General features: G+C 39.0%; 1 protein-coding gene across 6 annotated transcripts in view; it reads right to left on the bottom strand.

Annotated features, from left to right (window-relative positions):
- Window positions 1-9939: 9939 nt before the first annotated feature.
- The window catches only part of Igsf11 (immunoglobulin superfamily member 11), a 185319-nt gene continuing 182648 nt past the window's right edge, over window positions 9940-12610 (bottom strand). For all 6 annotated transcript variants that reach the window (XM_042259302.2, XM_042259305.2, XM_006975749.4 and 3 more), the window contains one exon: window positions 9940-12289. In XM_042259302.2, the coding sequence (XP_042115236.1) occupies window positions 11857-12289 (433 nt within the window). In that variant the 3' untranslated portion in view covers window positions 9940-11856. The remainder of the gene's footprint in view (window positions 12290-12610) is intronic.

Genomic DNA, 12610 nt, shown 5'->3' with positions numbered 1-12610 from the left:
TGTGAAATAGAGATCATACCCTCATTATCTAGCTTCAGAGCGTATGAAGAGCTTGCTATCTGGGAGTGGGGATTGATGGAATTGGAGCTGATGCTTGGGTCCAGGGTGAGGCAGAGCCTCCTTCCAGGGAGCATTCTCTTCCCCGCTTACTACATGCATTCAGAGACCTTGTTCCCCTTAAAACTCTCTGGCTAGGTGGACTTGCAAATTCGCCCTCCCGAGGATCTATTTCTGACTACAGTTCTGTGGATACAGCCCTCTGCAGAGCTAAAGATGGCGATGGCGATCTAAAACACTGAACTCAGTGTTTTATGTAAATTGCAGATGCCCTGAGACACCGACGAGAAGGAATTAAAAGGCTGGGAGGCTCCCTAATGTGTAGGAACTTAAAAAGGCAGACTCAAAACGCTTGACTGCGTGGAAAAAAATTACTCTAATGGTCTAGTTGGAGATGGAAATTTTCTTCCAGCAATTTTTTTTTTAAGTGGGCGAAGAATGACTAGAATACACCAGGGTTCTGCCTGTGCCATGCCTTTAATGTTAGCTTTCTTAAAAGAGGGATTGCTTCTGATGTCAGAGGGCCATACCCCTGGCTTCATAACCTACAAAGTTTGTGAGTTTGACTTGAGCCAATTTAAGCCTATTTCCTCATATGTACAGTGAGCATAATATTGAATTTGGATGCCATAAGGATTAAATGTTTTGCACACAGTGATGGATATGCCTTCTGGCATCTAGTGGGTTCTATGTAAATATCAATGTCCTCCTCCCCTCCTACTCTCCTTGGTGATTTAAATTAGTAGTGATCAGAATATGAATGTGTTATTTTGGAATAAAATGTGAAGGGAAAAAAATGGTAACAAGGGACTATTTGGGCAGACAGATAATAATTACCAAGTCCTCTCCCTTCTTAATAGAGTCCCAGAGTGCTCTTTTATATGTGATAGCAGTCAAACAGTACCTCTGGCCAGAAGGGCTGGAATGCTGAATAGGCGTAAATGATTTGGCTATTGCCCAGGAGTTTAGTTTCTCAGCGATTACCAACAATAAAGAATGCCCAGTGTTTTCCATGGCCATTCACCAAGCTCTTCATTTTGTATGCATTATTTTATTTAGTCCACACAGCCTCAAAGGTACCTACTGTTGCCTGTATTTGTAAATAGAATTAAGTGGTGAAGAAGTGTGCAGCCTGGCCACTCTGCTTAGAAAGCCTTGAAGCTCTGATGATAGCTAGGGAGCTAGCTCTTGGGGAGCTAGCTCTTAGGAACTCTGTAACTTGTCCAATGCAACAGGCTGCTGGGATCCAATAGAATATAAATAAATGCAAGTGTTATTTTTTTCCCTAAGCTTCCCGTGCAAAAAACAGTCTCTCTTGAACTTGGGGAACAACTGATGGACAGAAATGTGAACTCACGAGCCATTACTACAGGGAAATGACCTGCCCTAGCCTTGCCACCTGATACCAAGCAAACCCAGGGTTCAATGTGCAACTGGCACTTTAACTTTGCTTGATGACTGTCTCCTGTGTCACGGTCTTCTGATGAAGTCAGGATGCTGTTGCCTTGCCTTTATCTAGCCCAGAGCAGGAATACCTCCTTGAAAAGGGAGATGAGGAAACGCTGTAGTCAAATACACACGGAAGCTACAGGTCACTTTGCTCTGCACTGCATTTTGCATCTTGACTTTTCCAAGAAGCAGAGGACTATGTGACCTAAGCTAAAGGCAGTGTCCAAACGAGTGCTATTAGGAGGTGAAACCAGGAGGATCCCAGAGCTTTCTATTTAGGGATTTTTTCAGTTTGGTAGGAAAAAAACATCTGTCAGCTTACTAGTTTAGGCAAATTGTTTCACTGTTCGCCTTAGTTTTGTAAAACTTGAGTGATGACATTTTCAGGTAGGAATCTGAAAAGATTAAATAAATTAGTTCCTAACACACATTTTTAAAAAATGTCTTCCATGTAAGCACAAAGATGATATATACTATTTTTAAGTAAAACACTTCACAATTGTTTAACATAGAATTCTTTCAAACCATTGCATCCAGTAGTATGTTATCCCTACAGCTTTCCCAAAGAGTACTGATGCTCTAATGCTCTAACGTCAAAGGCCATCAAGGGAACTGGCACCATTATTGGGCACCTGTGTAAACAATTCTGATGTGGCCTTGCTTTGAAATTTTTCTCATTGTCAACTGCTATCTTTAACACAGGTTAAGACATTTATGATATATTTTCATTTTCACAAATTTAGCATATCCTTCAAGTACTTTCTCTGAATTAAGCAATATGCTAAGTGTTGTGGCCATAACCAAGATCTGGAGCCTGCCTCATCTCCTCCAACATCTGCCTGTATACTGTCTTACTGTAACTGTTGCTGGCAGGTCTGTCACCCCCTGGTTATATGAACTCCTTGGGGACAAAGATTACAAATCATTCTCCAGTTTTATATCCTAGAATGGCGTTTCTTTCAGAAGAGTGAAGAGACAAAAATCTTTGCAGAATAACTCAACCTACAGTTCAATAGGCGATCCATCATGCACCCAAAAGACAGGGATGCAATAGAAACTGTGGCAATTCCCTCAGAGGTGTCACATTCTAGAGACCATGAGTGGCAGCAGTCACTTCTCCATTGCTGGAAAAGCCAGGACTCACAAAGGACACATTATGTGGATTTGACTTGTAGCACAGGAACATTTGGGTGGTGATGACGCCTAGAAGGTACAGGAAGAAGGGGAGGCAAAGAGGGCAAAGAAAGGGGGGAAAGGGAAAGAGCTGTGGGAGAAGTCAGTTGCAAGGAGGTGAAGATGTTTTCATTAAGAGAACTGGAAACTCAAAGTGGAAAGCCACCATTTATGGAGGGAACTGAGTGAGTCCAGCCAAGAGTAAGATGTTTACTTAATGTACATATCTTAAAACTTCCAGATAAAAATCCTATCAGACCTGTGCAACTAATGCTTACTTTGTAGCAATGATCTCAAAGTTCTGGCTCCAGCAAAGATGGAGTAGCTCCATGGCAGACTCCATTGTAAGATAGTCTTCTCACAATTAAGGAGAAAAAAAAATCAACAAACAACAAAAATAATTCTGGACACTGCACAACAAGCAATCACAGGAAGGCCCTAATAATGAAAGCAGGTGGGTTTACTGGGACCCTGCAATTCTCCTATGGGGGAGCTGAGCTCTCACTCAGGATCAACGTGGCAGGAAAAGGTAGTAGTACCACGCAGGATTGCTGATATACCGCTTCTCTCTTCCCCCTTGTTTGAGCCTGTGATAAGCATCCATTCCCACCTAATGTCAACAAGCCTCAGTGAAGTGAGACTCTACCTCTTTCCCTTCTCTCTCCTCTCCTCTCCTCTCCTCCCCTCCCCTCCCCTCCCCTCCCCTCCTCTTTCTCTCTCTCTCTCTCTCTCTCTCTCTCTCTCTCTCTCTCTCTCTCTCTCTCTCTCTCTCTCTCTCTCTAATGTCAGCAGAGAAGCTTGGAACTGAGTTTATAGACCAACCCTTTAGCAACAAGTGGTATTCTGGGTGTCACCACAACACAGCTGATTTCACACTAGGAGGCAACATGGTGTAACTTGGTACTGCACTTCACCAAAAAGGTGCATGCAGAAGCCAAGGTGAGAAGCTCTCCTTCACTCTACTCCTTCATAGAAGGCAGTGTAAAGATGACTTTTGACAGGGAACTACCAGCGAGGCCCAGTGCAAAACTAAATATATACCCACCTGACTAATGTCATACCTTATGAAGGGGTAATTGTGTGTCATAGAAATAATAATTTGAGCAACTAGTAGATGGCTCAGTAGTCAAGAGTACATATTAGTCTTTCAGAGGACCTGAGTTTGGCTCTCAGCATTCATTTTGGGTAGCTCACAACTGCCTGTGACGCTAACTCCAAGGGATCTGATGCCCTCTTCTGGACACCATGGGCACCATAACTCACTTGCACATATTTCTACACACATACTTATTTTTTAAAATAAAAATAAATTTGAAAAATAATTTGAGAGAATACAGAGTTTCATAATATTCAAAATGTCTAAGTGAAAATAGTAACTTACTCATTACACAACATCCTAAGAACCAGGAAAATTACAGCTTGAATGTGAAAAGACAGTACATGTCAACGCTATGATGAATTCAATGCTAGAAATATCTGGAAAAAAAAAACCTTTAAAACAGCCATAGTTTTTTTTTAAGGCTTCAAAAAAGGCAATTATCAATTATCAATTCTCTTAAAAACAATTTAAAAAATAAAAAATCTTAGGAAAAAAACAGGAATGAAGGAATGATACATGCCATGCCATGGATGAACTTAAAAATCATTGCAGTAAAATAAGATATTTACACACAAAACCCCACAGATTATGTGCAATATACCACTTATAGGAAATTCCAGAAGAAAAATGTCTGTAAAAATAGACTATATTTACTGATTGTCTGGGGCCAATGATGGAGTAAAATAAGGGTGACTATCAATGTATGCTTCTCTTCAGGATAATAAAAATCTAAAATTACACAATGTGGTGTTTATTCAATTCCAAAAGTATACCAAAACTCATGTGCAGTTAAGATGAGTGTAACTTCAGGCCTGTAAACTGTATCTCAGGACACTTGAATCTGTATTACCAGAAATTTGTTTTAAAAAAGAAATTTATATATATATATATATATATATATATATATATATATATATATATATATATATATATACATACATACAGTAGCTGAAAGAAAAGTTTGCTGGAGAATCTCAATACTGGAGAAGTGGCAGGACAGCAAATAGAAATAAACTAGAAGATAGAGCAATAAAGCTAACACAGACAGGAAGACCCAACAGGGAAGACCACAGTGCACTTCCATCAGAGTTCCAGGAAGATACATATGAGTCGAGAATGATCCTGAGAGTCAAGGGCTGAACACTTCCTACACTTTTTCAGGTGTCAGTTGTCAATACAACATCCAGTGGGGATTGAAGAGGAGACAAAGACATTTTAGACAAATAAAAACTAATAAGAATTTGCTGATAATTTAAGATCTACCCTGAAGACTAGCTAAGGGAGTTTTTCCAAGAAATGAAATTATTTTTAAAAGTATCTCAGACCATGCAAGGAAGAAATTTAAAAAAAAAAAAGCAAAAGCATGAGTATGTACAATGACTTTTCTCTTTTCCCAAGTTTTATAAATCTTTTAAAAATATTTTCATTACTGAAAACAGAAGTATACAACAACTTATACCTAAGAGGAGATAACTAGATATAAATAGAATAGTTTCTATAATCAAATTGCCAAAATGTTGGTATAGACTGTGGCATGTTTTATATGTAACATTTAACATCTAAAGCAAGAAAACTATACAAAGCATTATATAGGAAGCACTATAAATAAATCAAGACAAAATACTTTTAAAAACGTGTAAGGAAAAAATAAGGAGAAGAAAACAATTATGAGAAACTGGAGATCTGGGTGATACTGAAAATAAAACTAGCAATTATGAGTCCAAATGTCAATAATTACCTTAAATGTCAGTGTTCAAAATGCAGCAATTAGTAGATACTAACAGGGTAGATATGAAATGTTGTCACACAGTATGCTGCCTACAAGAAACTCATTTAAAATACAGTAGTGTGGAAATGCTGAGAATGAGAAGGTGAAGAATACATTATCATCCAACTTCAGTAATGTCAAAGTTGGTAAATCAGCATCAGATAAAGTAGACTTCAGTGCACTAATTAATAGAAATAGCAACATTATATGATAATGAAAGAATCAATCTGCCAGGAAGACAGACAGACAGACACACACACACACACACACACACTCACACACACACCACATTCTCAAGGTACACAAAGCATAAAGAACAAATCTAAAATTATGAATTGGGGTTCAGCTCCCCAGTTCCAGCAGTTGAATTACTAGATAGAAAAGTGTTAAAGACATGACGCCGTCTAACACAGCTCTCTAAGATGATGTATTTAGCACCCAAGGAAAAGTCAGCCTGATAGCAGTAGAATAAATATTTTAAGAGCTCAAGGAACATGGACTAACACAGACCTACTCTCAGAACAGCCATGAACAAACTTCAACAAATTTAAAAGAATAAAAATACAGTGTGCTTTCTCATTACAGTTACATCAACCTAAATAGGTAGGGAACCAAACGAAGCACCAATTTGGCCAAAGAGGAAGCTTCCTACAAAAATTTTTAAATGCATACAACTGGATGGAAACTAAAATACAACATGTCAAAATATGTTAAGTGCAGTGAAAACAGTTCTGAGGGAAAATTATAGCTGTAGATATATACATTAGATGAAGACAAAAGTTTCCCATCAATAAAGTATTTCCTCAGTCCCAAAACAATGATGAAAATGAGATCAACATAAATTTGATATAATCTGAAGGGAATAAATAACAAAGACAGGCCAATGAATTAAAACACCATTCCTTTGAGAAAAAATGTCAGAAAACCCAACGAATTCCTAGTAAGACAAACAAAAAGTGAAATGTAGAAGATTCAGTAACCAAAGTCAGGAGTGGAACAGGGACATCACTTCAGATCCTGCTCTAATCAGAGACAACAAGGAAGTGAGGAAAACAACATTTTTTATTTTATTGAAAATAGATTTTTATACAATATATTCTGATTAAGATTTCCCCTCCCTCTACTCTTCCCAGTCCCTTCCCACCTCCCCTCCCATCTAAATCCACCCCCTTTCTGTCTTTCATTAGAAAACAAACAGGCTTCTAAAGGACAATAATAAGGTAAAATAAAATAAAAGATTAAAAAAACAAATTGGAATATGACAAAACCAAACAAGTAAAAAAAAATGCATATAGATGTAGAGACACACGAGTCTGTATACAGAGGAATCTCATAAAAACCCCAAACTGGAAGCCATAATATAAAGGACTTATAAGGTAGAAAACAAATGCCCTGATTGAACATATGGCAAAAAAAAAAAAAAAATCCTCCAAAGCCGCTGTTGAGTTTGTTTTGTGTTGGCTGTCTACTACTGGGCATGGGGTCTGCCCTTAAGAATGGTTTTCTTTTCCAGGGATACTCCCTTGCAGACAATTAATTTTTCATCAGCAAGTTGCTTTCTGTTGAAGATAGCTTCTGGGTTACGGACAGAGAATGTATCCACTTCTTTCAGCTCTAGGACCCCATTTGGTGCAGATCCATATAGGCCCTGTGCATGTAGTCTCAGTCTCCATGAAAATGCCTCCCCCTTAAGGTCTAAAACATGGCTGTAGGCAAGCCTGTAGGGCACCTTACTAATTAGTGATCGATGTGGGAGGGTCCAGTCCATTTCACAAAAGCAATTTACTTGAGGACAGACAGCAAGGAGACCCACACAGCAAAATAATAAACCTCAACTGAAACCACCTACTGTTTAAAAAACAATAACAACAACAAAAACCAAACCAAAACATTCAACTGATTAGAGAATTTAATGTGAAAGCATAAAACAATTTAGAGAAAATGGTAAAAATATTTAGGACCCTGGTCTAAGTGAAGAGTTTAGCCTTGATACAAAAAGCACAGTCCATAAAAGGAAAACCATGGCAGACAGATGGCTCAGCAGGGAAGGTGCTTGCCACCAAGCCTGATGACCCGAGTTCAAGTCTTGGGATCAACCTGATGGAAAGAGGGAATCAACTCCTACAAGTTGTCCTCTGACCTTCACATGTAGGCCATGTCACATGCATGTTATCACATATGCATGCAAGAACACACACACACAAATAAATAAATAAAACAATTCATTTGGACCTTATCTAATTTGTTTTTTGGTAGGTTCTTACATCTCTTACATCATTCTTGGATTTTTGGCTAAGAGCAAGTAAGAAAGAGTGACTGCCCTACTGGGCTGAGAACTCACAAAACTCATGCTCCAGACACTGGAGTACCTCGTGTTACAGAGCTCAAGTACTGCACCCGGTAGAACCCTATTATAGTTGAAATTTGTTCTGTGCCAGATTCCGTGAAGGAAATTAAAAAGTAACCTACGGATCAGAGAAGCTGCAAATATCGACAGAAACCTTTCATAAACTATACACAGAGAACTCTCCAGAGCCAATAGTAAAAACAACAAAAAGCACCCCTAAAACAGACAGAATACAGGAACAGACATTTCTCTGGAGATGATATAGGGATGACAAGCACATGGAAACACATCCACCATCAGGATGATTAGCCACTGGAGCTTGCAAAATAAAATCACGGAACCACTGTGAGATATCACTAAATATCTACCAACATGGCTAACATTAAAAGTGTCCATAATGCCCAGACATGTAGTAGATACAGAGAAATTGGATTACCCATTTTGCTAGAAGAAACATGTAACTGTTTAGTTACTCTGGAAGAATATGTATGCATTATTTTTTTAAAACCAAGCATTTGCTTACCACATGCAAGCCAGAAATTGCACTTGCCATTTTCTAAAATATAGGTTCACATGAAAACCTGTACATAAATATTTGCAGATTTATTCATGATAGGTAAAAGTGGAAACAACCAAAATTTCTTCCCCATCTTTCAGTGGATAAGTGGTTAAGTGAACTGGGGTATATGGAACAACTTTCTCATATATGCAACAACCAACAACATGGATGGTTCTCAAGTTAATGATCTTGAGAAAAAGTTAATTCTTAAAAGTTGCATACTTTATTGCATTTATACACCATTCTCAAAATGACAAAATGGCAGATATGGGGCACAGGGCAGTAGTTTTCCAAGTACCAGGGGCCTGCAAAGAGGGAGATGATTATGACTATGAAAGAGTAGCACACAGAATATGATATCTCAGCTGTTGTGATGGTCAAATGAATCTACACGTGATAAAGTTGTATATAACTAAAGCCAGGTATGATGGGGCATGCCTGTAATCCCAACACTTGACACTCAGATACAGAAAGTCTACAACTTCAAGACCAGCCTAGACTATACAGTGAGACCCTGCCTCACAAATTAAAAGTACATTAATATATAACCACAACTGAATGAAAATGCAGGATTTGAATTCTGAATAAGATTAATGAGTTTATTAATATTCACTTGCGATATATCATAGCTATTCAAAATGTCTCTGGGCAGAGAAATTAAGTTAAAGAGATTTGTGGTTTTTATGTTTCTTACATCTGCCTATAAATACACTATTGTTATCTCAATAAGAAAATTGGAAAACAAAGTCTCATATTTATTTTAGAAAAATGTGTTCCAACATATATCAGAGATTACATTCAATCATGCCCCTAATTTGATTTAGCTCAGAAATCCTCAGTCATTTATGTATGCAGTGCTCACAGATCTCACTGTGGTACCTGATGATGGATTCAGTAGTGGAAATAGCCTGGGTCCTGTGTTAATCCTGAAATTTGGCAGAAAACCCAGGCCCACCATTTTGGCCAAATTTATGCAAGCTTTTAGTAAAAACATAAATACTGACCAAGATGGAATTTTGGTCAGGACCATCATCTGGAAATTTTCTAGGTAAGTGGCCTCGAGACACGTTTTGATGGAATTTATATGGGCAAAAGTCACAGGCCACTGTACTTTCCCACGAGATTTTGTTGCTCTTTTCCAAGATCTCCAACCCCCAGAATCCCAGGAAGTCACCTTGTCCTTGGGCAGGTGGGGATTGGAGGTTAACTTCTGGTCTAACACCTGTTTTTAGGAACTTTCAGATGAACAATGTGGAAAAAGCTAAATGTTCAAAAATGGTCATTACATGCCCAGTCCTAGGAGTGACAACTAGAACTCACTTAGAAGTCTAATACAAGAAAAGTTAAGTCATTTTAGAAATACCCCATGTCCATTAAAACAACTAGGGATATTATTTTACAGACTAGAGGAATGCTTATAACACCAAGGGAGCATTAAATTAAAGGTCATGGATCCATTACTACTATGACAATTAATGACAACGCACTTTATATGAATAAACTTTTATTGAATTTTAGGCAATTAGAAAGAATAAAGAAATGCAAGATAAATGCTTTCTAAACAGCATCTGATAGTATTATCTCTTCTGTGGCATGGTATTTTCACTTTTCTTTAAAAAGTATAGACATTCATTTATTTAAATTTGTACAAAGTCAATAACCATCAAATAAAAAAAAAGTAACACTATGGTAAATTCATCTTCTTATCAACATTGAAATGGTCACAGCAGTGAAGTTCTGAGTGTGGCCCTCTTGGAAAAACAGTATAGGCAATCACTGTTGGTTTCCATTCCCTGCAATAACTGAAGCCAAGAGGCCACTCCCTGTGAAGACCATGCCCACAGGCAAGGAAGGCAAGAAGATTGCTGGAAGAGGGACAGAGGGAATGTAAGGGAAAAAAAGGTGCTTTGAAAATTGTGGGCTCAGTACAAACAACTTGAAAAACAAATCTTGGAAGAAATCACCATCACGAGTTGCCCTAAAGTGTGATTAAGGCAAGATAGTCAACGATACAAGTACAGCCACATACACACAGCACAATCTAGAGCAGAAAGTCTGTAAATGAATCTGGTGAATTGCAAGGCTAGCCAAGCCAAGTAATTAGCCAAAAAAAAAGGGGGGGGTGTCTTTTTACACTGGTATGCAATGCATCTCGGCAAAATTGCACACCCACATTTTCAGATGCTAAGCAAACCCCCAAGAGCACACTGGAAGATCTGGAAGACCTCCCATTTGTCTAACCCTTATTATTCTTTTGCAAAAAAGAATTCTTTTGAAAGAAAAACAAAACAAAACAACTCCTGCCCTTTCTGTAACAACCTACTAACCTCTACTTGTCAAACAAGAAGGAATTATCCTCCTCAGTACAAAAGACATCAGGCCCTGCCCTCATTAAAAGTGACCTGTGTGACAGCAGGGTTGCCATACACAACAACCTTGCTTCTTTGGGGTCCTGCTTGCAAGGCAAAGGCCCCTCCCACCTGCCTCCGATCTGTTTTCTGGACAGCCTACTTGATCCCCTGACGGTGAAGGCTTTCTGCCCAGTCACCGAGTACAATCACTGGACAAGGTGTTAAGTTCATGCTTTCCTAGTCCACTGTATTTAAACAAAAATAGTTTTCTTTTAAAAAAATATTCTTTTCAGGAAATCATGAACAGTAATTGCCATGGACCTGTAAGAGATCCCAGAGTAACACAGACATGAATCTGTCAATATAGCAAAATCCCAGATATGGAAGTTCATGGTTCAGGAAGAGGTAAATAAATAAGCGTGTAGGGTGTTCACAAGACGTTTCCTTATTTTTCCCCATTTCTAGCCAAATTGTGTTCTGTACAAAGTTTCGCCTCTATGATAAAGAGCCAGCCCAGGAGGAATGCATCGCTAGTACCACTAAGCCCTCACCATTAAAGGGAGGTGGGAGAGGCAGAACAGGACACAAGCTTGCTCTGTTTGTTTGTTTGTTTGTTTGTTTGTTTTGTAAAGACACCTATTTTAAAAAGTAATTTCATTATTTAAATTCCACCTGGCACTTAAAGTCTGTTGAAAATTATTAAGTTAGGCAAGAATTAAAGAACAGGCCCACCTGGACAACGGTTTGGGTTCTTAAGTGCTATTCTGCTTCTAGAAATCTCCTTGGCTTGGCACATCATTTGAGATACAGCATTTTTTAACTGAATCCCAGGACAACCGTGGTGGGCAAACAATCTTCTTGAGTCTTCATGACGGAATATTCCAGGCCACGTCACACATTGCAGTGGCCAGGCAATAGCACCGCCCTCTTGGTGCTTTTTACTAATGTAATCATAACAAAAGTTTATCTTTCCAGCACTCACCCACCCCTGCTCTCCCCCTTGTCGGGAGGCATTCCATTTATTCTCTTCTGGACACGGCATCCTCAAACATCCTACACCAGGGATCCTGCCCGACTCTGGGCAGGCACCATGACTGGTACTGCCCCAATGCGCTCCAGGGTCACTTGGCTGACGGTATAGGAGTGTGTGTGCTGAGGCCAAGGTTTCCTGCTGACTGAACCATTGTTCCTGGGCATGACCTGGGGTGATGATCCCCGGTTGGTTGTCACTACCAGAGTCTTATGTGGGCCAGAGACCAGATGGTTCCCATTTGCATAGATGGATGGGATAACGGCATTGCCAGAGAAAGACTGGCCTAAGTCACTGAAGTGGTTGAAGGACTCTGTGTTTCTATGGGTTTTGGGGTTGTTGTTCCAGTATCGACTGTTGTAGGTATTGGAAGAGGTCAACGTGTTATTTTCTGAGGAGGATATCTCTGTGTGAAATGCTTTGGCAGAAGAGCATTTAGGTGGAAGATCATCCTCTCTGAAATGAAACAAAGATAAAATTATATATAACTGAAATGCATATGATATACAGATATAGACAAACACACACACACACACACACACACACACACACACACACACACACACACACATCTTTTAGCTATAAAGATAACAACCCACAAAGAAATTCACTAAATTATACCCAGGAAAGCAAGTTAAGCACGTGAAGAAGTTGAAAAAGTCAATCATGGTGTCTAGACTGTATTACTAGCCCAACTTGAAGAACCATGGTGGTGTGTTGATGATGGGCTAGAGGATGGGAACAGGGAGAACTGGTAGCAGAGAGGAAGACCAGAGA

The sequence above is a fragment of the Peromyscus maniculatus genome, chromosome 12, assembly GCF_049852395.1.
Source record: "Peromyscus maniculatus bairdii isolate BWxNUB_F1_BW_parent chromosome 12, HU_Pman_BW_mat_3.1, whole genome shotgun sequence".
NCBI lineage: Eukaryota > Metazoa > Chordata > Mammalia > Rodentia > Cricetidae > Peromyscus > Peromyscus maniculatus.
This window is presented reverse-complemented; position numbering and strand designations above follow the sequence as displayed.